General features: G+C 28.8%; 2 protein-coding genes across 9 annotated transcripts; one reads left to right on the plus strand and one right to left on the minus strand.

The window, feature by feature from the left end:
- On the minus strand, window positions 1-26,088 carry LOC107064856 (uncharacterized). Of its 8 annotated transcripts, XM_089174829.1 has the most exons (18): window positions 25,950-26,088; window positions 19,809-21,135; window positions 17,811-17,906; window positions 17,297-17,476; window positions 16,625-16,831; window positions 15,410-15,714; window positions 15,131-15,320; window positions 14,742-14,934; window positions 12,630-12,724; window positions 8,748-8,771; window positions 8,368-8,412; window positions 8,131-8,197; window positions 7,175-7,342; window positions 6,467-6,611; window positions 5,856-5,963; window positions 5,611-5,763; window positions 5,341-5,376; window positions 1-4,859 (listed from the first exon to the last, which is right to left on the minus strand). In XM_089174829.1, exons 2-17 carry the CDS (start codon window positions 20,604-20,606, stop codon window positions 5,349-5,351), a joined length of 2,802 nt encoding a protein of 933 aa, XP_089030955.1. In that variant the 5' UTR covers window positions 20,607-21,135; window positions 25,950-26,088; the 3' UTR covers window positions 1-4,859; window positions 5,341-5,348. The 8 variants fall into 8 exon arrangements, with proteins under 8 accessions (XP_089030955.1, XP_089030956.1, XP_089030954.1 ...); XM_089174830.1 differs by lacking the exon at window positions 5,341-5,376 and having other exon boundaries at window positions 14,790-14,934; XM_089174828.1 differs by lacking the exon at window positions 5,341-5,376 and having other exon boundaries at window positions 6,467-6,593.
- Window positions 11,383-12,321, plus strand: LOC149031796 (uncharacterized). Its single transcript, XM_089174833.1, has 2 exons — window positions 11,383-11,716; window positions 12,073-12,321. Exon 1 carries the CDS (start codon window positions 11,405-11,407, stop codon window positions 11,708-11,710), a length of 306 nt encoding a protein of 101 aa, XP_089030959.1. The 5' UTR covers window positions 11,383-11,404; the 3' UTR covers window positions 11,711-11,716; window positions 12,073-12,321.

A 26,088-nucleotide genomic window follows, 5' to 3' on the forward strand; every position in this document is an offset into this window, starting at 1 on the left:
TATTTCTTTTTTGTTTTATTTTGTTTTTTGTTTCGTAGAAATATCCCCACGGCATTTTGCGTACCCGGATAAATATTTGATCGACGATAAAGCCTTTTTTTTTTTTTTTTTTAGCAAGAACAATTGGAAATATTGAAATCTATAAATAAAAGCATCTTCTATATGACAAAACGTATAATATTATTATTTTAACAATAGTAACATTCATTGTTTAGGCACTATAGTAATCGTTTTTGAATTTTCTTCTCTCTTAAACTATTTGCATTTGATTAGAATTAAATTTATCCGCCCTTATTTAAATAATCGATCTGACGTTTGTTCGTTTAATTTTCTTTTTCTTCTTCTTTATTTATTTTTTTCTTCCTTCCTTTCTTTCTTTCTTTTTTATCTTTCTTTTTATCTATATATATATATATATATTTCGTTGGAAAGAAACTCAGAATTATGGTCTCGTTCGTAATTTTTTTTTTTTTTAACAATCATCCGAACGAAAAATGAAACCTAATTTTTAAACTTGTATATGTGTAATTTATTTATGTAAATATTTGTAATTAGATTAATATACGTTTATGAAGATCGAGATTGAACGTGCCCGTTTGATTTTAATCATTGTAATTGCGTGGATTATACATTTGTGTAATAATAATAAATAAAAGCATTGATCATTTTTTTTTTTTGGTGTTACATCATTTTCATTGATTTTGTGCTGTGTATTTTTTTTTTTTTAATTTCTTATCCCTTCGAATCGGTTAAACAAATTTTTTAGTTTGCTTATTAGAAAATGTTGAACATTTTTAATTGGATAATTATTAAGAGGCATTGTTATTATAATAATAATTTCATCCTGAACAATATTCACAGCCTCCGATTCTAAATGAAATTCATTTCTATTCGCAATTGGAATAATCTGTGTGCATGATTGTTACTGTCATGTAAAAAAAAAATTCCAAATTGTAAATAACCAGTAAACATTTCATTTCTATTATTTTGCTTGATCAAATATTTCTTGTCAATGGCGATATTTGATTGGTATTTTTTTTTTATATATTAAAAAATTCACATTTAAAAGACTATTTTCAATAGTAATTTAACTTAAAATAACTAAGTAATCTTTTTGATTTATATGAAAATGAATATTACGTACTTTGTGATAGATACGATGCAAATTAAAGTTAAAAATTGCAATTTCTTTTTTCCTGTATTTGTGCGTAACACTTGAAATTCTTTTTACATGGTGAATGTATGGTGTAATAATGGTATAAGAAACAAAAATATAATTGTACAAATAAAATATAAAACAATGAATATTAGTAAACAAGATAATAAAACTTGTATTAAATTGAAACAAACCATAAAATAAGCAACGACAAATATAATAAAATTGCAATTAAATCAAATTTCATTTTAAATGAATATATACAAAAGAAATGTCATAATATCTTGTAGTAAAAAGAATCTCAGATGTTTTATTAATATATATTTTTCTTTTAATAAGTTTCTTTCATTTAAATTACTATAAAGTAGGACGTTATTTTTATCAACGTTAAATCATAATTTTCTTTTCTCGTTTGCACCGTAATAAAAAAAAAGAAAAAAAAAAAGAAAAAAAAAATCTAACAAATAAGAAATATTTAAAAAAAAAAAAAATACAATCTTTTAAATCACGTAGGAAGTATCTTTTACTATAACGTAAACTAATTTCAAGAATTGAATTAAAGTCAAGTATCGATAAAACAAAATTAATGAAAAGTTCGTACGAAAAATGAAATTAATTAAACTTTTTCAAACAATATCAAATAAATAAATAAATAAATATTGGTACGTATATCTATATATATATATATATATATATATTTCGAGAAAGTTAAATAAAATTATAGAGAAAGGTAGATGACCCAAAAGTCACTGAACAATAACTAATTCAAAACAACTTCTAACAATTATATTCAGTTGTTTATAAAAATGTAAATATGAATTTTGAATACGCGAAATATCGATCTAATGACATTCGGACAACTCTGTAGAAAAAAGAACAAAAAAATATGATAACTAGTTTTGATTTTTACCTTATAATTTAATTCGATTGGCTGTCGTCGTTGACTCATAATAAAATAATCAAAACTTGTTTAAATTATTATTCATACATAAGATAAAACAAAAGGAAATTAAAACAAATGTAGATGAAGACTAGAAGCAATATCCACGATATATATATAGAATATAAATATATCAATATACATATATATGTATATTGCAGTATACATATACATATACATATGCATATACATATATATATATATAAAAGAAAAAAGAAAAAAAGAAAAGTAGTTTAGTTTGATTAATAATTTAATTAATCGATTGTTCTCGTTGACACAACGAAATAATACAACGAGTTAGAGATAATCATTTAAAAGAAAAAAAAAACCAAATTAGATTATGAAGACTAGAAACAACATCCTCGATATAATAATATATAAACATATATATATATATATATTTATAGTTCAAGAGAAAAAGAGAGAGTTAAAACTTTCGTCGAACTTTCAACGTTTCTCAAGATCGAGCACGTAAAAGCCGTATTTTATTATTATAATATAATAATATATATTTATATATTTAATAATATCTTTTCATTTGTTATAATTTATAAATATTATATATCATTAATATATCATATATATCAGCTATAATTAAGCTAGATTTGTTTAATAATAATAATAATTCATATGTCTCTCGCGATACAATAATTAAAATAATAATAATAATAATAATAATAAAAAAACAAAAATTAATAATAATAACAATGCGTACGAAACGCACCGCGTATTGCAATATTTGTTGCTTATTTTTTTGTCAATTTGTTTCCAATGGCATACATGCGAATTTGATTTCGTGTGCGTGTCTCTCTCTCTCTCTCTCGCTCTCTCGCTCTTTTTATTATATGTGTATATGTGTGTGTTTGTGTATATATATATATATATATATATATATATATTTGCAGGTGTTTAAGTATATAAGTACATAAGAGTACGCATACATAGAAATATTTTTGTGCTACCCGTGCTCGAGTTTTATTCCTAAAGATTACTATAAGGCTAACGAGCGTGTATCTTTGGCTTGATTCAAGATTTATAAAAAATTCGACTGTTTCTATTTATAACAATAAGTTCTACCTTTTCTCTTTATCTCTCTCTCTCTCTCTCTCTTTTTCATCTTCCATCTTCCAAATGGATTCTTTTGTATCTCCGTAATTAAACTATTTCATGAATTCTAAACGCACGATTCTTCCATTTCTTACTTTCTATCTAAATTTGGGACCTCTCATAAAAACGAAAAAATATTTCGACTCATAAATGAATTGAAAATCATCAATTACAAACAACCCTAAGTTTGATAATATTTTCGTGAGTTTAGTTAGATAGTTAAATAAAAGATAGTACGAAAAATTGTAATCAGGATTGTTAGATAATGTTTGTTCGACAAGTAGAAAAGTTTTTGAGAAGTCTTGATCTTTAATATTTTTATATTTATATATTTATATATTCATACACGTATACACGTATTATATTTATACGTTTATAGGTGTATTTTTTTAATATTGTTTTTGTCATATTTTTTTCATCGTGCAATCATTTCGAAAACGTTTCATTCGTAAAAATGTATTACATAAGTCGATTTCATATGAGCATATAACATATATATATATATATATATATGTGTCTGCTAATTATGATATAATAATTTGATAGTTAACAAAATTATACTAATTTATTTTACAATTTATTTTATAAAATTAAATAATCACATCTTTTTTTGTTCTTTTTTTTTGTTTTTTTTTTTTTGGTATAAAATAAATTGTAAAATATATTTTTACAATTTTGTTTTTCACTTGTCAATCTATTGCCACGTAATTACAGCAGCACTATTTTATGATGATTTTTCGAGATGACAATTGTTTTAATTTTCTTTTTTTTTATTATTATTATTATTATTATTATTATTAAAATTAAAAGAATAATATTTGAATAAAAATATGCGGAAAAAGAAAACGAAACAAAAAAAACAAAAAGATAAAATTAATAATAGAATTATTTTCCTTATTCTTTAGAATAATCCGTACGTGTAAATCGTATATGTCAGTACTTTAAGAGAACATGATTCATATTTTTTAACGATAAGAACATAAATCATTGGAAGAAGTTTTGAGCAGTAGGACAATTTTCTTCTTAACTCGCTTATTCTCTCTCTCTCTCTCTCTCTCTCTCTCTCTCTTTCTCTTTTGATTTTCTTTCATCATTTTGATTATTTTTTTTTTTAAATAAACTGTTGCATTTCCCTGTCATTTTGTATAATCGTTTTCATTATTTTCTTGCTTAAAATTCGAGAGAAATTTCATCCAAAAGTGAAGTGTTTTTTTTTTTTTTTTTTTTTTTTAGAGCGAAGCAGTTTTTTCAAAATTGCTGGTGGTAGAGGAAAAAATGATTTCGTTTAAATATCTACTTTATCGACAGAGCTCAATTAAATCATCTGTTCGTAAGTAAGTACCGTGTAAAACTCATGTAATAAGTTGTTGTTTTTTTTTTTGAGAATTATTTTTCATTTACTTTCATTTCGCACGTTTGTCAACTTCGTTACGTTTTTTTATTTTTCTTCTTCTTATTCTTCTTCTTCTTCTTCTTCTTCTTCTTCTTCTTCTTCTTCTTCTTCTTCTTCTTCTTTTGTTTTGTTCATCCTACCAATTTGTATTTAATTGTTAATAAAAAGACCACACACTAATGTGTAGAAATAAATAGAAGTCCCCAGATCAGCATAAACGCATCGATGATTTCCTTTCAAGTTGTGGAACCCTTATGTAAGTCCTAAACAAAATAAACAAATAAATTATTCTGCTTTTTTTCTTTATAAATAAAAAGTGTCAATAAAAACAAAGGGAAATCAAGCGAAAATATTTTAACAATTTGTTTATTACCAAATTGTACATGCAAATAATTATTTTCACCCAATAGCAGGAAGAAAATGTTTTCAATTTGTGACGTACGAAGCTCAAAGAATAAAATTCTAAAAATTTATAAGAAATAATAAAAAGTAATATCTATCTCTCTCTATCTCTCTAAAAGACTAGCGTGAAAAAATAAAAATCAACTATAAATGTAATGTGCATTGATACCATCACCAACTCATCAAAAGAATCTTCACATTTTATATAAAAAAGGGTAAAGGATAAATATATTTCTTTTTTCATCACATGCATGATGAAATTTAAAACACACATTCGTAGAGAAAAGGTTGTCAATCTCATTTATTTTTTTTTTTTTTTTTTTTTGGTTTACTATGGCTTACCTATCTTATTATTCGCTCAGTACTGGCAGTAGGGACCTTATACGAGAAAGGTCAAAAGAAAAAAAGCAGAGTATTAAGAAATATTCATTGAATATTATTATTAATCATTTATAGAAATGTTCACATGCACATATATATATATATACCCATGTAACTATATTTTCAATGAAATAGAATAAGGAACAGAAAAGGAGATGTATTTGTTAATAAAAAAAATAAATAAAAGAATGAAGAAAAATATAATTTAAAAAAAATATTCGTAGTACTTACAATTCGATGCTTTGTATAGTTGACGTAGGACACGTCGTGTCAACTTTAACATGACAGTGTTTATGACACTTCATTTGACAATCCCTACACTCGTATCCTTGTTTGCCTAATCTTCGAGCTAACGTTCGTTTACACACTTCACACACCGTACCTCTACAAACATTAAATATTATTGTGATTAATAAATAATTGTATATTTTATCTTAATTATATTATAAGTTGAATATACATCTAAAAACATTTACCCTGCCATGTGTTTTGCGATGAAGGTGTGATCGTTGAATATATGTAATTTCGTGCCCTTTTTCCTCCATTTGCTTTTTTGTGCTAATGATAATGGAACCAAGTAATGCCTGAAAATGAAACATTATTAGTACTAATGTAATTATTTGAATGAAACGTTTTATTGTATGTTTTGATGTATATTTTAAATAAATTATTAAATAATGTAAATAAATATTATAATATATTATAATTTTTATTATATATTAATTTTATTACTTACTATGTTATATTAATATAATAATAAATATATTATAAATATATAATTTTATCATTATAATATTATTTATCATTATAATATTAATATTAATATTATATAATAAAAATTATATTATAATAATAATAATAATAATAATAATAATAATAATAATAATATAAAAAATATAATGTATAAAAATTATAATAATAAATAAATAATATTATAATAAATATAAATAATAAAAAAAATATATTTAAATAATGTAATATAAATATCATCGATAGTATTTATGCTAAATAAAATATTCAAATATATATATATCGATCATTTATTTAATAAAATATCGATGAAATAAATAGAAATAAAAATACTAACTTTTTGATACCATTTTCCAGGGTTTCTAAAACAAGGGTGGAGGCCTCATTAACGTATGTTCTCGTAGAAGTTCCGCTGATACCGGATGCTTCGCTCAAACTAGATCTCCTCGAATGTTCTTCTCTTCCTGGTATTGACAAATGTGCTGTAAAAATGAATTTTCACTCTTGGACATGGGTGGAATTGGAAACTACGAAGCGGGAATTGGAATGGTGGTTGATAACTCAACACATATATTTTTAAAGGGTATCGTCTATTTCACAGTTATGGTCTAATTGAAAAAGTTCCAAGGGGTTTTACTAAGAATTACTATAATTACAGTTTATACAGTGCACACAAATAATGAAGTTTTCTTCTGATGTTCAATAATGAAGGAGAAAACTTACCAACATTGTGAGTGCCATTAACGCAACGGTTACGCAAGCAGGACAGAGAGAGGGTGAAATTGTGAGTTAATAGAAGAAGAAGAAAAAAAAAATAAACGGGTGGAAATATAGTTGGAAATGTATTTTTCCTTTTGTTTTTTTTTTCAACAATGACAATTAAACATTGATATCACAATCAACGCAACTTTTCAAGCAATGAATTTCAATGAGAATACAGATGTGTAAATAATACTGTGCCTACATTTACATTTAATTCAAACTACATGTTTGTTTAATTTAATAGAATTAGATTCAAAATAATATGATAAAAATGAAAGCTTACCTGATCCAGGATCTCGTGCTCTGTCAGCGGATATCGACCTTGAATGTGCATCCTCGTGATTGGTGTCTCCTTCAGGACCAACCGATCTACTTCTTGTTTTTGATCGACTTAAACGTTTTTTTATAGTACCGAAAAAGTCTCTTCGTTTTCTTCTCGTTCTTCCTCTTTCTGTAAAAATTGAAACACAACAAATTTTTACAACAAATTTTCATAGGAGATAGATTTTTTTTTCTCAAACACAAATTTTTACACATAAATATTATAAATCTGTGAAATTAAAATACACCAATAGTTTTGTTTGTACATGAAACCTGTTTTATCTTGAAAACAATTTTGGAATTAACACGATCGATTTAATTTTTAAGAAAATAATTTTTAGTTTACTAGGTTTACTTTATCTGATTTTTAATTAAATAAAAAGTATTTTTCTATTTATATATATATATAGAAAAAAATATAATATATATTATATTTATTATAATTATAAGAATATATATATTATTATTATTATTATTATTATTATTATTATAATATTATTATTAAAATTATTTTAATATTATAATTAATAAAAATTATAATTAATAATATTATTTTTAATACTAAAATTTTAATAATAGAATATAAATAATAATATTATATTATAATATTAGAATATTATTATTATTATTATATATATATATACACATATTTTTTATATTATAATATATTTTTATTATATTATATTTATTATATTTATATTACATAATATATTTTTTTATCTATCAATTTTTTTTATTTATCTTTCATATACAAAAACAGAATTAAGTGTATAGTAATTCCAATTTACTTAGGAAAGTTTTAATAATTCAGTACTATTACCAAATAAATTAATATCAATAATAAATTACCAATATCATTAATAAATTAAATCACATTACATGAAATATTCAAAAGTTATATTTTTATTAAATATTTACCTTCTGAATTAGAGGAATTTGGTGTACTTTCTGGTCCTGATGTTACACTTGTGTCCTTCCCTCCATGCTGAAATAATTCATACGACATTAGATAATTAGGCATATTAAATTCTATTTAATTGAAGTATTATTTTATTATTTAAGAAAGAGGAAAAAAGGGAGAAACCAACTGGCTAAATAAGAAAAAGAGTGTAAGAAAGAGAAAGAGAATATAACAAATCAATAGAGTACACTTACCTCAGGGGAAATTTCTTGCCAATTTCCGTTTTCCGTCATAGCTACCTGTTGGATTAGTAAACACACGGCACATTCAAGGATAGTTAATGCCATAATGAAACTAAAAAGGTCATTCAAATTCAAGGTAAACGTTCGCGTAATCAAAAAAATAAAAAATAAAACGAAGGATGGTCTTAAATAAACTGAATAAAAAAAAAGAAAAGAAAAAAGGAAACATTCGTATTTTTTATATGCCTTGCGTGATCGCATAAGATCGAAAAAGTGATTGTCAAATGTTTGAGCAAATTGTTATTTATGAAATCGTACAAAAAAAAAATAAAAAAAATTAAAAAAACTAAGAACAAGAAATTCGCAATTGTGACGTTTCGTGGTATTCTCACCTTTACTACTTGCCGCTCTGCTTGCTGTAAAAATAATTAGAGCAAAGGATCGTTTAATTTATATGATGACTATTATTATTATTATTAATTATTATTATTATTATTATTATTTAAGGACATCTATGTACGTATCTGTCTCGATAATTAAAACAGTTTACTTAGCCAACAAATATTTTTAATTAAGAGGACCTTCTACTCTGCAATTTAAAAAAATTTTTTTTTTTTTTTACATTTTTCGAATGTATATATATGTAGAAATATTGTGTTAAAATTTCAAAAAGATCCGATGTCTCTAACTACATTTTTGGTGCCTGAACGTAACTACCTCGGACCGCTTTCCTGAGCGTTCGGCGCGCACGGACGACTCTTATCTTGTTCAATCCTTTTCTCTTTCATTGTTTATTCAAGCAGTTTTTTTTATTGTAATCTGTATAATCCTTCGTATTGTCAGGTATATTTTTCGGGGGATCAGACATAGAGAAATTTAGAACTGTCTGAAGATGATGATATATAGATTATTAAATTAGGATGATGTTAATGGGCTAATAATTTGAATAAAACGTGGCCCATTGCTGGGCCCATTAATCGGCCAATGATCAACTACCATTAATGGGCCGATAATAAATGCCGGTAATGGGCCGATAATAAATGCCAGTAATGGGCCGATAATAAATGCCGGTAATGGGCCGATAATAAATGCCGGTAGTGGGCCGATAATAAATGCCGGTAGTGGGCCGATAATAAATGCCGGTAATGGGCCGATAATAAATGCCGGTAATGGGCCGATAATAAATGCCGGTAATGGGCCGATAATAAATGCCGGTAATGGGCCGATAATAAATGCCAGTAATGGGCCGATAATAAATGCCGGTAATGGGCCGATAATAAATGCCGGTAATGGGCCGATAATAAATGCCGGTAATGGGCCGATAATAAATGCCGGTAATGGGCTGATAATAAATGCCGGTAATGGGCCGATAATAAATGCCGGTAATGGGCTGATAATAAATGCCGGTAATGGGCCGATAATAAATGCCGGTAATGGGCCGATAATAAATGCCGGTAATGGGCTGATAATAAATGCCGGTAATGGGCCGATAATAAATGCCGGTAATGGGCCGATAATAAATGCCGGTAATGGGCCGATAATAAATGCCGGTAATGGGCCGATAATAAATGCCGGTAATGGGCCGATAATAAATGCCGGTAATGGGCCGATAATAAATGCCGGTAATGGGCCGATAATAAATGCCGGTAATGGGCCGATAATAAATGCCGGTAATGGGCCGATAATAAATGCCGGTAATGGGCCGATAATAAATGCCGGTAATGGGCCGATAATAAATGCCGGTAATGGGCCGATAATAAATGCCGGTAATGGGCCGATAATAAATGCCAGTAATGGGCCGATAATAAATGCCGGTAATGGGCCGATAATAAATGCCGGTAATGGGCCGATAATAAATGCCGGTAATGGGCCGATAATAAATGCCGGTAATGGGCTGATAATAAATGCCGGTAATGGGCCGATAATAAATGCCGGTAATGGGCCGATAATAAATGCCGGTAATGGGCCGATAATAAATGCCGGTAATGGGCCGATAATAAATGCCGGTAATGGGCCGATAATAAATGCCGGTAATGGGCCGATAATAAATGCCGGTAATGGGCCGATAATAAATGCCGGTAATGGGCCGATAATAAATGCCGGTAATGGGCCGATAATAAATGCCGGTAATGGGCCGATAATAAATGCCGGTAATGGGCCGATAATAAATGCCGGTAATGAGCCGATAATAAATGCCGGTAATGGGCCGATAATAAATGCCGGTAATGGGTCGATGATCAACTATTATTAATCGGCCAATGATCAATTACCATTAATGGGCCGGGGTTATCATTTGGATATTGAGCCCTCTATGGGCTATTAGAAAACGTCAATGATCGGCCGTTAGTTGTCATCCTTTGCCCGGCGATTGGCCATCCAAGGGCCTGTTTTCAAACTTTGTATGGGGAATTATTAATATCACTCGACTTGAAAAAAAAAAATAAATAAATAAAAGAATAACTCCACCCCAACTTTTCACCTTTACCAACCCCTACCCCAACTTCTTCTTCATATTCTTCTTCTTCCTCTTTCTTTTCCGCGTTGTGTTTACACTTCCCTTATTATTTTCATTTCAATTCTCATTCTAATATCTTCGACAAGGAAACATTTTTATTTCATAAAAAGAAAAAGAAATGAGAAATGTTTAATTGATCATTGAAGTTGAATTTTATAAAATAACAGATTCCCATGTTCTCAACCCTTTTCAAAGTTTGTTTGCATTTTAATTTATTTTCATTTCAACTTGTTCGTACACTTTCGACGGAGACTGTATCTTTCCTTACAAATAGAAAGGGATCATAATATCTCACGATTCATAAAAAAAGAAAAAGATAATAATAATTACCATACGTGTTCCATCGACTGGTGTAAGTACCTCAAAACTAAGGCACTGAAGCAAAAATACAAGCATCCTCCGGCACTTTCTAAAGATGTACAGAAAGTGCTAAAGCCTATTTATGAGGATCTGACTAAGACAGAACTGCTGGAAAGATGTTTAGGAAGACATACGCAGAATAATAATGAAAGCTTTAATAACTGCGTATGGAACATGGCACCTAAACACCTGTTTAACGGCAAAAAAGTTGTTGAAATTGCGTGCAAAGTTTCAGCATGTATCTTTAACGAAGGATTTCAAACAGTGATGAAGATAATGGAAACGATGGGCATGAAACTTGGGCCAGGAGCGATCGACTTTGCTAAAAGACGCGACGACCGACGTATCGAATCTGCGAACCGTCGAAGCTCTGAGTGCTCAAAAGATACCAGATCAAAGTGGAAGAAGGCAAGACTGGAAGAAATTGAAGAATATGAACAAGAAGAAGGTCTATTGTACGGTCCAGGCATCGCAGATTAAGTTTAGGTAAGAATTTTTAACGATTTTGAGTAGAAAAAAAAAACTTTAAACGCGTTTATCTCGAAACTATGTTTTGAAATACTAGCTCCATCGTATCTCACGAACCAGTAAACCGATTCTTATAAAATTTAATCCACATATTCTACACATGAGCTGTAACAAAGTGACGGAGAGTTTTTTCTTATATTTTAATTTTTACTATTTATTTTTAGTCAAAAACAATAAAAAAAAAGGTCAAATTTACGTTTTTTTTTGTAATTTGTCCACCATTTTTTTATTTATTAATAAAATTTTTATATAAAACTGTCACTTTGTAGCTGAAGTCATACAGAATATAAAACCATTTTACTTTTATGTTTCAGGTAAGCCATTCTCAAGTTCTGATGGAGCTACCAAAGCACTAAAGTTTTAAGGTGTTTTTTTATACTACTGTTTTTGCAATAAAAAATTAATTAAAATGAAAAAATAAAAATTCATTTATATAGTTTAAGACTCAATTTAACAAACCCAACAACTTTTAGATCGATATCTTTTATAGTTTTCTTGGAAAAAATTCGCGAAAATAGCCTTTTTTTTAGGTGCTCAGAGTAGAAGGTCCCCTTAATTTCACGATTTTACTTTATCATACACAATTATTTATATTATCATATGAATGATAAAATTTATTGTAATAATTTTTCTTGTCATTGTCCTAATTATCGACACAGGTAATTTGTGAAATTAATCTTTATATGAAATATAATAAAAATAAATTCAAAGTGATGTGTGTGTCAATTAATAACGTGCATAAATATCAATGTAAAAATTATTTGTATTAATGTATCGTATACACAACACACACACACACACACACACACACAGGCACACGATTTTACATGCAGTTGAATACAATTTTGCAAAATATTTTCACGATGCTTACCCTTTGCTGACTGTGCACTATCAGAGTTCCTTTATTACCGTTAGTTTGACCACTTCTATATGGTGAATCCACATTACCATTTGTCAGATAAGGATCTACAAAAAAAATATCATTTGAGAATGATAAATGATTTTCATAAGTTGATTATTTAATAAGATCTACGTTTTATCGATTCCTAAAAAGCGTCATCTATTTTTTATACTAATGTCAAAAGTCGAATTATCTTTTTTTGTTTTTACGATAACCGATAGAAATGTTTTATTCATTTTCACGTACACTCAATGGTCATTAATTGTTTAATGATACAATTACATGTAGAAATATTTTTGAAAGTGAATTATATTGTTTTTTCCCAAAATAAAAGTAAAATGTTGCATTGGTTTCTATAAAAAAAAATTGTCGATACAAATTATTCGTTAGGAATTATTTATAATTTATTTTGTATATTTTTAATTATATTTTTATTATTATTTAATTAAATTAAATATATAATATAATATAAATATAAATAAAATATAAGAATTAAAATAAATATTATTATTTTAATTTTATTATTATATTTATTTATAATTATATTTGTAATAATTTTCTATTAGTGAGAATACATATATATATATTATAATTATTATTTTAATTTATTTATTAATTTATAAATTATTAATTTAATTTATTTTATTTTATAATTTATATTTTTTTATTTTATTAATAAAAAAATAATTTATATTTATTTTTATAATTAATAATATATATATATATATATATATGTTGTACTAAGTAGATTATTTAATATTAAGTTGTGAAATGTTTAACTGTGTGTGTGTGATCTTTTATTTTAATAAAAAAAATTGTTTAGAATTAATTGTTTATAAAAAATTATTAAATAATTATGAAAATGTTTGTTTAAAATTATTCTTTAAAATCGTGTTCGATCGAAGTTTCTACGATTTTTAGTTTCGAAGAGATTTTAAATGAAACGTAAACAAAATAAGTATGTGTTAAGCTTAATGACCTATTGACCTACATTCAAGTTGTTACACTGACCTGTTTGGTATAGTGTTCTATATAAATTCCTGGAATTTAACGCTAAACTTCTTGCCGATGTAAACAGTTTTTTTTTTTTTTTTTCGTTTACCAGGGAACGTACTTGCGTCAAATGCTTGGTGTGATTATGAATGACAATTTTTAAACAATTTTATCTTTCAAATGGAAAGTCGTAGAGATAAAAAAAAACAAACATCGTTTTGAGAGAAAAATTGTCCATTTTTTTTTTTTTTTTAATCATTGAATTAATTTCAAACGACCATCGGTGTACGTTTTAAAAAAAATCATTTTTATAGAAAACACGCATCGATATTTTTCTTTTATTATTTTGCAAAACATTTCTATGAACTTTGTGGAACTATATAAAAAATAAAATTCGATTTCAACTTGAACTTATGCAAAGAAAAAAAAAACAAAAAAAAAACTATGAAAAATGTCTCCAATATTTTCTTACTATATTGAATAAATTATAAAATTGGGATTATACAAAATTCTACTTTAGGTAATCGATTATAAGAATAGATCTAAATTATGATTGGAACCGGGTCTCGCCAAACGGGGAAAAAAAAATTCCAAAATCTTCATGCTAACTACTGTGTGTCTGTGGATTGCGAGAATTCGGAAATGAGGAATCTTATTTTCAATCGTAATATTCAAATCTATAATCAATTTATTGATAAAATATTCGAACACAAAACGTTTCCAATTCCAATTTAATTTTTACTAATGAGATTAACAATTGATCAAAGTTTCTATAAAAAAAAAAAAAAAAGTGAATGAAAAATCCTCGGAAATTGTAATAGAAAACAATTTTCATTCTTTCAAGACAGTAGGAAGTATATATAAAAAAAAAAAAAAAAAAAAAAAAACAAATAGAATAAAAATCGAAGATAAAAGAAATTGAATAATCCAAAAATTGTATTTAAAATTGAAATTTGAAAAGAACGAAAAATAATAAGAAGAAGAAGAAGAAGAGGGGTATTGGAAGAATTGGGCAGACTAATCGAAAAACCACTAAGGATTCACACATCAAAGTATGCAATACCTTTGAGACAAGCAATCGATAATTACCCCCGTCTGACAGAGTGGTATTGTCGTACAAGATAAGAGTGCTGTTACCATTGTTGTAATTAAGACTATTGCTGCTGACGAGATTGGTCGCTGGATTGTAGGTACGAGTCGGTGACATCGGTTTTATTGTCTCCTTCACTTTGTATGGCTTCGTTCCGATCTGTGGCACCTCAGCACCCTCGATGAAAAGAAACTGCGTATATGTAAACAAACAAACAAACAGAAAAAAAAAATCATAAAATAAAAAAAATCGCACTCACGCATCGATATAATAAATTTATACTCATATTGAATATGTGTATGTATGTTTATGAACAAAAACTGGGTTATAATTCATAAGTCATAGGTCATAACTCGAATGCAACGGGTTGATTCGAAAAATCGATTACCTCAACGGTGAGGGTGCCAGTGACGTCGTCCTCCTCGTAAGGTCTACCTTGCAAAGGTATAATTTGCCTTTGACTGGGATTTGCAAGAAGTTCTTCGACCCCAACTATTCCAAGTCCCAAGAATTTTTGACTCTTATTTACATGATCGTAAATTTCTAAGAGTACCTCGGTGGTATTGTGACTGACATCACTGGATTCAACAAAATTCTTGTTTACCATCTACATATATATATATATAGATATAGATATCATATTTTCATGTTTAGATTTGAAACTTACAACAAAAATGCTTCGTCCCAAACTGGATTAGTTGTATCCTTTTTGATAGAAGTTTGATGCTTTTGTGGTGGTTCATCTAATTCGACAACGCAATATGGTTCAACCGAGGGATGTTGACCACCAAGTTCTGTAGCTCGTACAACTTTTACAAGCAAACGCTTTTCACCTGGCAAATATTGTTGTTGTTGTTGTTGCTGTTGTTGTTGTTGTTGTTGTTGTTGTTGTTGCAACTGAGTTGCAGAAGTTGCATTACGTGTTTGAAGACGTTGAGGAGATCCCTTGTGTATCATTGAATTTGAACTACTCTGTTAATGAAATGTCAACATACCAACGATTATACGAATGATAAAAGTTAATAATAAATAAACGATTAATCTACATTGCTATTTTAATTAAGCTAATTTGTTGTAAGGTAATAACATCTTTTTGACATGTAATTTTTCCTGTTTTTAATCAGATAAACAACACAGATAGTATTATAGTACTGTTCTAATTACTTCAACAATAATCGCATGCACAGCTCCACTTCATTCGAATCGATAAACACGCTTATCGATGATACACTGTAGTAAAGTAGGTTTTATGATTGGATAGTAAAAGAATAAAGAATTTTTTTCGTTTTGTTTCTTTTTCTGAACGATAAGCAAAAAAAAAATTGATATTTATATACAACGCGTTCATTTTCATACTTCTTATCGTAAGGAACTTTTTATTAAAAAAAAACAAAACTAAATTTGATATAAAATTAATGTATGTCAGATACCGAAGGAATAAGTTTAAAAATCAATATCGAAACAATTTTACGCATTCCATCCCAGTTTCTACTCTAACTTTACCCTAACTCACCCTACGTAATTTTTCATTTTGAATAATTTCAATTTTGTATAACAAATAAAGTCAGATATCGAATGAGTAAATTTGCGATCAATATTTAAACAATTTTAACGTTCCATACCTTCCATCCAATTTCTACCCTTCTTTTGAAATTTTAAATAGCAACCCCTGAATAATAATCTGATATCACAGGGGTGGAAGATAAAATTTTATACCCATTGGGTTTTTTTAAACTTCCCCTTTTCAATAATCATGTTGCATAAGTTATATTCTTTTACAAATAATTTTACATCGAATTGAATTTATTTGGAATGAATTGAATTTTGATATTATAATTGTAAATTCATTAATTAACGATTAAAAGTAATTAATATTGCTTACCATACTGTCATAATGAAGTGGTAAAGAGAAACCAGGTTGGGGTGGTGGTTCTCTCCATAATCTTGGACAAGTTGGATATTGTGAAAGATTCAGATGAACATTGGTACCCCTCAAAGCACCAACTACGATTTCCGTCACTACTTCCTGTAGTTGGCTCTCATCCAAATCCTTTTTTATTGTTCCTACCTGTGCCAGGGAAACCTTCACCTGGTACGAAAACATCACAAAACAACTTTTATTCATTTCCTCTCGTGCTACCTTCAATTATAATACAATTATTTGTTCAGTTTTCATTCTTTTTTCTTTTACCTAAAACGAATATGGTAAAATTACATGAGTACTTTACAAAAGAAAATTATTCAAAATTAGAACTAATCGAAACAATCAAAATGATTGATTTGTGTAAATTATATTTGAAAAATGATTCTTCATTTAAATCTTTCATTAAGGTACGAGTATCAAACAAATCGTATATGGATGGCTAGTAACAAAAGACTTAAGATTTTATAATTTAATAAATGTTCTAACAATTAATTATTTTTCAATAAAATGTATACACTATGTGCTTAGGTAACTAGTAATTTCAATTGGTTTTATTAAAAATTTGGATCCATAAATGAATTAATTGTTGGATAGTTTGGTAGTGTGTTAACAGAAAAAAAAAAAACAAACCTCTGGCCAGCCGTCGCATTTGAGATCGATGAGAAGTTTTTCGGTGATGCAAACAACGTTGAGTCGTGCACGAAAACGATTAACATTGACACGATAGTGACTAGATTCCAATTTGTCACCTTTTTGACGAAATGCTTTCAACTGCAAGGCAGGTGTTGCCTCGCAGTCGCACGTTATGGTCTATAGAACGAAAAAATTTGTATGAAAACAAAGACACTAAATGAAAAGAAGAAGAAGAAGAAGAAGAAGAAGAAAATAAACGAGAAGAAGACAGATGAAAGAACTTCTTCTTCTATTCGTAAAACAGAATGAATGGAGAGCATTATATATCAGAATGAACAGTGTGTCTCAGAATTTGTATACTTTTTCTCTAGAGTATGAAAAACCTGAAGAAAAAAATTATTCACGATCTGATAACTTACAATGCATCGACTTAGTAGTCAAATTCTGCATTGGTTTATATCAGAATATAATAATTAATGATAATTATTTATGCAACGAATTGATTACTTACCACGTCGTCTTTGGAATCGCATTCGCAGAAAATATTCGACAGTGTTGGTGGATGTGTTTCAGGAAGTACTCGTACAAATTCGACGCCCACTCCATGCTGTAATATACAATATTGAATTAATTGAGTAATCAATAATGACAACAATAAATGAATAAATAAATGATAAACTTAAAATATTTAATTTTTATTTTTTTTTGTTGATCGAGTTAAATATAAACAGTGTCCAAATAATATTAACTTGACCCAATCATATGTCTAGCATCTATGAACAAGAATTTCGAAGTGTCTACAAACGTACTATTAGATAATAACATTATTGTTGAATTTTGGCAAGTAACTAGTATTCGAATTGGCAATAATACATGAAAACTGTTTACAGCATGTAAATTATGGATTCTCACTCTATCTCTCTTCTTAGGAGAACTAAACACTGTTGGCTGACCAAGTAATTGGCTAAGATTTTATATCGAAGTAATTGAAAAAGAGCAAAAAAATAATAACATTCGTGAGATTCGACCTGTTGAATCTACATGAGAAAAGAAAAAAAGAGAAAAAATCTACTTTATATCGCATTTCCGTTTGCTCGAAGACCGGACGTTTGCGTAATCTCGACACTGTCGATAATTTCACGTATGTACATTTTACATATGTATAGAGGATAATCTATGAATAAGTTTCTTACATAAAAAGAAATCTATTCACAGATGTTAGAGAGGGCTAATTTCATACTTTAATTCCCATTCATCTGGTCAGCCCATAAGTTCGTTCGGATTTGGGTCAAACGTATGATTCACTTTGGTTCCACCATCTTTCACACTGTGGGTACGTTTTTAATTAAATCAAATCTTGTTCTTTAATTGGACACTCGATCGTACAGTTTTTCATTCACTTTTTTTCTACGTTGAATTAAAGAGAAAAAAAAAAGAAAACCTTAGAAAAAATTTGTACTAACATAAGAACTCCCTGTTACTTCCCAAGATATCGTTTTAAGTGATTGCTGTTTATTTTTAGCCTTTACAAATTTTTCTTAAAAGCAAAATAATGAATATAACAAAGATGAATACATAAAAATCCTTTTAAACGAATTAATGTAAAAATCTATAATATTTCATTTCCATTGTTTCCAAATTTAAGAGAAAAACAATATAAAACAAAAGTTGGTAAGAAAGAAATTAGAAATTGTAATTTGTAAAGTTCATAATTCGTAACGAATTGAGAAAAATGTTTGAGAGAGTAGTCGCGTGAGCGAATTGTTCCTTTTCATCATAAATCATCATGAGTCAGAGTAAAAGTGAGAATGTACGTGTAGTTGGAAACACGCCCGCGATTCCAAATACGAATCCTAGCGTGTTAGGTGGGTTAGATAATGTTTCGTAAGGGGCAAGAGGGTTCGTTGTTAAAGGAACAAAGAGATGCATTCTTTCGTAAGCGATCGAGACGCTTTGGATTCCATTAGGTTGTTCAGAAACGTCGGGGGTCAAGTTTGCCACGTCAACGAGATAATTCAATCGGATAAATTCGATCAGAACGACAAGTTGTTCGATTTAAAACGCCTTTCACTCGAACCAATTGACTTTCATCTAGTGCGTCAAATTAAGGGCCCCGTATCGAGGATAAGAGGAGAAGTTTCATCTTAGGGATTTAAAATCACTTGGAAATTGAAACGCCTACGCGTACGAATGAAAAGTTCCGTGTTGTCTTATCTAACACCTTCATGGGATCCCATTTAACCATTTATTTCTTTCCAAAGAAATGTCATATTTTCAAAATGGATTTTTCAATAGGAACAAACATTTATGTTTATTCATTATAATTATATAAACGAAACATACGAATAATTGTACCAAATGAAATCATCCAACAGGTTGGAGTCGGTTATTCTTAGATTTTTCGAGCGCCATCTGACACGTTGGGAGTTCGATCATCAGCGAATAAAAAAGAATGCTAAAAAGGAGCACATCTAAGAATGACGAAAGAAATAAAGAAGGAAAGACTGACCTCGTCGACGGAGCCGGCAGTAAAGTCGTTCAAGGAAGCCACCCAAATGGCGAGAAGTTCGTTGAGGATGACAAGGTCCGAGTGCAGCCAGACGATAAGTTCGTTGACCCAACGAACGGCTTCGGCGTCAGCACCGGTCGCCGTAGGTAAATGAAGGGCCCTAGAGCTTCTAGCAGGAGTGATAAGAGCACCGGAAGTCTTCCTCGTCAGTCGTTTCCGGACCGGTGGAGTAGGTGGTACGTAACCAGAGGTCGAGGTCGAGGAAGTTGGAGCAACGGGTGCTAGGGAAATCGTTGACGATGAACCGCTGCCACCTCCCCCGAATGAAGCAGCTGCGTTAGAGGCAGCTAAAACGGCACCACTAATTCCAGTAGGACCGGTCGTAGTCGATGTTTTCGTGGTTGTACCCGATGGAGCACCGACCAATGACGCCGATAATTTATTAGATCTTTCCTGATGTGCGAGAAACTTAGCCCCGGTGGGGGCACCAGCAGCAACACCAGCAGCACTAGCAGTACCACTCGTCACCACAACACTATCACCGTGAAAGACATGGCCGTCTTTCGTACCGTGAGAGCTACCAAGATCGTTTAAAACAAAACGATTGTAGACATACTTGCCGACGCACAATACAACAAGACCAAATAACATCCAACCGAATATCAGCATCGATAATGTATCCATGGTCGTATCACCAGCCGAGTCGAAACTGCATATCAGATCGTCCACCCGCTCGGCCAAGTCGGCCATATTGACCCATCGTTCTGCCAACCAAGTCCAATTGGATTCCAAAAACATTCTTTTCTATTTTCACCCGCGAGCAACGAGCGTCGTTCTCCCCCCCACCAACTAGCTACTAATGTCTATTAATACGCCACGCATATACCCTGGGTATATGCCTCCCTCCTGACGACTGATACAAGCGCTACTCTTCTATTCCACCGTGTGTTACACCACCAATCGTTTCGCGTCTCTTCTTCGATCTTCTGCTTCTTCTTCTTCTTCTTCTTACTTCCGATATTTTCGAGCTTTTCGAGCTTTTAATTAAAACTGTGTCGTATTACCGAACCCCAACGTGGCCCGGCTACCACTCGTGTATCTTGCAGTTGTCTCTTCTCTACCTTCCTTCCTTCCTTCTTTGCTTCTTTCTTTTCACTAACTTACGATCAATTCATTTTTTAAACAAATCCAATCATTCGTCCTTCTTATTTTGTTTTTTAATCCTTTTATTTTCTATTTAATGTTCACAATGGAAAAAGTTAATGAGTACCTCCACAATTGTTTGTTTAGTGTTCTTATTTACGTCAAACGTTCACTGTTATGTTATCTGAAAAATAAAAATAAATAAGTACATAACAACGAAAGAACCGTTAAAACAATTTTATGTTATGCAAAAATACACAATGTCTGTCGAATAATAATACAAAGAGTGTTGTACCACTACTACTACTACTACTACCACCAACTGATAACGTACACGTGGATAAGGTCAGTTATACCATCAATAAACATATTCGAATCTTCTTGTAGATTTTTCATCTAATCGTTATCATACTATCAATGAATCGATGATAAGCTGATCGATTGCCAAACGTTACGATGAACATTGTGATAAAATTGAATGATATATTTTTTTGCTTTCCATTATCCAACATCGATATATTAAAAGTAAGTAAGTACATGTATTTATCGTATATTTTTGTGAGTAATAAACCAAACGTATGATACAATACGAACGATAAGACATTCACAAACGAAAAAACATAAAACGAGACCGTGAATCGTGTCGGTGTATGCCATTAACGTATCGCATCGGTGCCAATGCTAATGGTTCGAGTTCGCACGATGTTTTTATTTATCCTCTTTCTTTCTATTCTATTATTTTCTTTTTTTTTCTTATGCCCCTCTTGATTCCTATCAAATAAAAACAGCTAACTACGAAATTTCAACTACTGACGAAATGTCAAGTATCACGCGATATACGAATTTCGAACTAGGACCATTACGAATATCATATATGTATATACATTCTTGAATTTAAATTCGTTTTATGATTACGTTCACCATAAATTTGAGAAAAAATATCTTTAAAATGAGAAAAAAAAAAAGAGGAGATTTTCGTAATATTTCATTCTTAAGAAACTTTTTTATGCATTCTCACGCGATCTTTCAAGGACGTTAAACGATAATCGTACAAAACGAATCTTGAATAATATTTTTAACAATAATCAATTAAGTTATATATGTGTATGTATGACTCTAGTATCTCGAAAAAGTAAAAATGACAAATTATAATAAAATTTATTTTAGTTTAAATATTTATTTGTTTTTTTTTTTTTTTTTTTTAATTACAATTCGATTAAAAAAGAAATATATATAACGTTGATAGTAAAGTTTTCGGTATGAATGTAACTTTTGACCGTAGGATATGATTCAAGGTCGTCACGTGTCTCTAGCAAACGAGATACCCCCCTATCTCATCCTCTTACTTTTACCCTCTTCTACCTCCTCCCTTTAGTTTCACTTTCCCCCAGTTCGTTCCATGATTTCACCATGCGTGTCTAAATCGTTTTGACACGAGAAGTCACCATAATTATTTCCACTCACTCTGTCTCTCTCTCTCTCTCTTCTTTTCTTCTTCTTCTTTTTCTCTTGTTTTTTTTTTTTTTTTTATCTTTGTGTTGAAATTGACGTAATTCGTTTTAAATATAAAGATGATTCGAAAAGAAAAAAAACCAAACTAAATTTCGTGGATCAGAGAAAGTGAGACACGTTAGAAGATAAATTCAATGAAAATAAATTTGATCGTATTACAAATGTTTTTTGACATATTTGGCATAAAATTAATATATATATATATATATATATATATATATATATATATATATATATATATATGTAATTGTTATCGTGTTATCGTAAAAAACGATTAGAATTGTTCAGCTATTATATAAAAAAAAAATTTCTTTTAATTGTAAGTAAAATCGAATTGGAAATGTTTGATCGAGTTTACTTGGTAGGTTCACATCGAGAAACGATAAATGTCAATTATCGGTGGTAATCTTTGACCCTAAGATACGTGTATCACCGTGTGATTTTAATAGTCGTTCGTAAAGAAAGAATGCGTCATTGTGTTATTTAGCATTTATTGTTTCATCTATCTCTCTCTTGATGTCTGTGTATCAATTATCATATTACGTTTTTCAAATACTAGAATAAAAAGAAATAGAGAAATATTATTATATTTTACATATAATATATTATATAAATATTATATAAATATAAAATATTATATAAATTATATATAATTTATTTATTATATTTATTTATTTTATTATATTATAATTAATTTTTTATATATTAATTTATGTTATATAATTTATATATATATATAATATAATATTAATTTAATATTAATAATTAGATACTATTATATAATATTATATAATTTATAATATAAATTAATAAATATAATATTATAAATATAATATTATCTAAATATTATAAATTTAAATAATATAGTAAATATAATTAATAAGTTATATTTTATTATATAAAACTAAAATTATATATATATAATATCAATACAACGATTATCGTTTGTCTATAATAAAAATTTAAATGAACTTTACAATTTTTATAAAGAATATCAAAAAAATGAAATTTAATTAAAAATAATTAAAAATGACAAATTATTGTCTTCTATTTTAATATCATTATTACATTTAATATTTGTTCTATCAATGTGAAAAAAAAAAATAAAAATAAAAATAATATAAAATACTGAATAAAATTATTTACTCGTATCAGATGAGAAAAACATATCAATCAACGTTGACATCATCCGGAGCACCGACCTACCTACCCATCACCACCACCACCACCACTACGTCGATCAAATTCATCCAACAAAACGAGACTTTCGTTGTTGATATTATTATTATAGAAAGAGATAGCATAAGAGAGAGAGAGAGAGAGAGAGAGAGAGAGAGAGAGAGAGAGAGAGAGAGAGAGAGAGAGAGTACACTCGATCAAATTGCAAATTGCTTGTATCCGGACTTGTGTACGTGTTAGTATAAAAGTACACACCACTTAATTCACATTTATAATCTCTACTTTAAATCTCGTTAAAATCCACCAATTAAACAGTCCTGTCAAATGAATGTACAAAAAGGAGAAGAACAAGAAAAAGAAGAAAAAATCTGGGACGTATTTATTTTAAACAAAATTATAAATAATCTTATGATTTGATATTAAATCATCGAAATCCAAAAGTAAATGAAAATAAGTTGAAATCTTGATCGTGCGTAAAATGAAATCGATATGAGTTCAAGAGAAACACGCTAAAGTTCTCGATTCTTTTCTAAATTATCGATTAACCGTAAGTAAGTTAATGGTTTAAATGAGTATTCGTCACGCAAGATATTTAAATAAGTACTTTCGTTTTAACATTCGAAACAACTTTCGGATATCTTGTTTTTTTTTTTTTTTTTTATTATTATATTTCTATTTTCAAATACGATCACGATAATTTGAAACATTGTGTTATTAAATTGCTTTAATATAAATTCGTGTAAATTTATAAAAAAAAAATATATAATAAAACATTTTTATATTTAATGTTATTATATTGACAAATTATTTATTATAAATATTATTTTCATTAATTATTTCAATTATAATTATATATTTATTTGAAATATTAAATTTTGTACGTTTAAATCGACACGAATTTGTTCGAATCAAATTCATAGAATATTCAATGAAAATTACAAGCCGTAAGATAAATCAATTTTTTTTTTCATATAAAATTCCTTGTTCAATTTTGAAAAGAAAATAGTAAATGGGTTGATGTTAAAATGACAAAAAATTTCTAATCCCACAAGGAAAAGAAAATATGATCGAAAAATCGATCCTATCGAATTGCATCGAAGAGTATCATCAATTGTGTAGTATCGTTTAATGTTGTAATTCTTATCTCGCATGATCGAACATATTGAAAGAACACACGCACGTGTCTATATACTTCTTAAACTTTCCACGATTGCGAACGATAACTCGAAGTCTGACATATTTTTTATTTTTTTTTATTTCAAACATACCAGTCAATTGATGTAATGAGAATCCTTGAGTACATAACGAAGTACGTAAACACGTTGGTGTAAAAAAGAAAAAAAAAAAAAAAAAAGAAAAAACAACAGTAAATGCAAATTGTCTTTCAAATTAATTGACGTTTCGATATACGAGACGAATAAAATCGATAACCAATTGCGTTTTGCAAATTTGTGGATAAAATGTTTGTTATTCGATTACTTGAACAATAATACTCGCTAAAGTATAATTACGTCTATTTGATATTCGACACAGGTAGTATAGTTGATTGCGTAGGAGTGGTTTGGTGGTATCAGTGACCCTCGTCATTTGGCGCCACACAGTTCCAAGGTGTCTAGTCTAGGTCTATTGTTTACGATGAATCTCGAGCTTTGAGCATCGAGATGATCTGATATCTTGTTCCGTGAAATTAAATCTTCTTCACCACGTGCCACGTGCTCCAAGAAAATTCCTTTTTATTAATCTCTCGAACCACGTTAATAAATACTTGCTAACACCTTTCGGATATTTAATAATTGAATAAATGAAATAACAGTGAACTCTCGGTATTTATATATATATATATATATATATGTGTGTGTATGTGTAAGTAATATATACCTAAGAACTATCAACATTACCAGTACTTTATACGGGCCAGTGAACTTTACTCCTACACTAAGAATATAGGAATACTATTCTCTTCTTAGTATATGTAATACACATCACCTTTTATTTCTCCTCTCTTGTTTACACTATTATCTATCACGAATAAATCCCAATATTTTCACACTAGTATTTAACACACTAAAATTACATACATATTTCTAATTTCTATAAAAACAAAACTAATCGAGAGAGAAAAACACGTCGTTGTTGGTAAAAAGATGACACACTTTCTAATCACCGTTGTTGATTTATGTTACAAGGGATATTATACTTTCTCTTTCTCTCTTTCTCTCTCTCTCTCTCTCTCTCTGTTTGGAAAGTGAATAAATGCGAAAGGAATAGAAAAAGAAAAAGAAGAAGAAAAATCGAAGAAAAATTTACCTCGTTTTAAGAAATATCCAAGGGAATAGACAATCGAATGAAAGAGATAAATATTAGATATTTTTTTTGTTGAAGGTGAAAAAAGAGACGCGATAAACGTACGTCCGCGTGACGACGCGGCAGTCCGCGGCGATCTGAC

Source organism: Polistes dominula, unplaced genomic scaffold (genome assembly GCF_049000335.1).
Source record: "Polistes dominula isolate Pdom_NZ unplaced genomic scaffold, Pdom_raw_medaka contig_16, whole genome shotgun sequence".
Lineage (NCBI taxonomy): Eukaryota > Metazoa > Arthropoda > Insecta > Hymenoptera > Vespidae > Polistes > Polistes dominula.

Excerpts from the sequence above, each read along its gene's own strand:
- LOC149031796 (XM_089174833.1), top strand. The coding sequence starts at position 11,405 with ATGGCACCTAAACACCTGTTTAACGGCAAAAAAGTTGTTGAAATTGCG.
- LOC107064856 (XM_015317974.2), bottom strand. The coding sequence starts at position 20,606 with ATGTTTTTGGAATCCAATTGGACTTGGTTGGCAGAACGATGGGTCAAT. Across the intron at positions 12,725-14,741 it reads TACCACTCTGTCAGACGGGG|ATCCTTATCTGACAAATGGT; the intron begins GTAATTATCGAT and ends TTTTTTTTGTAG. Across the intron at positions 5,764-5,855 it reads ATCGCAAAACACATGGCAGG|AGGTACGGTGTGTGAAGTGT; the intron begins GTAAATGTTTTT and ends TAATGTTTGTAG.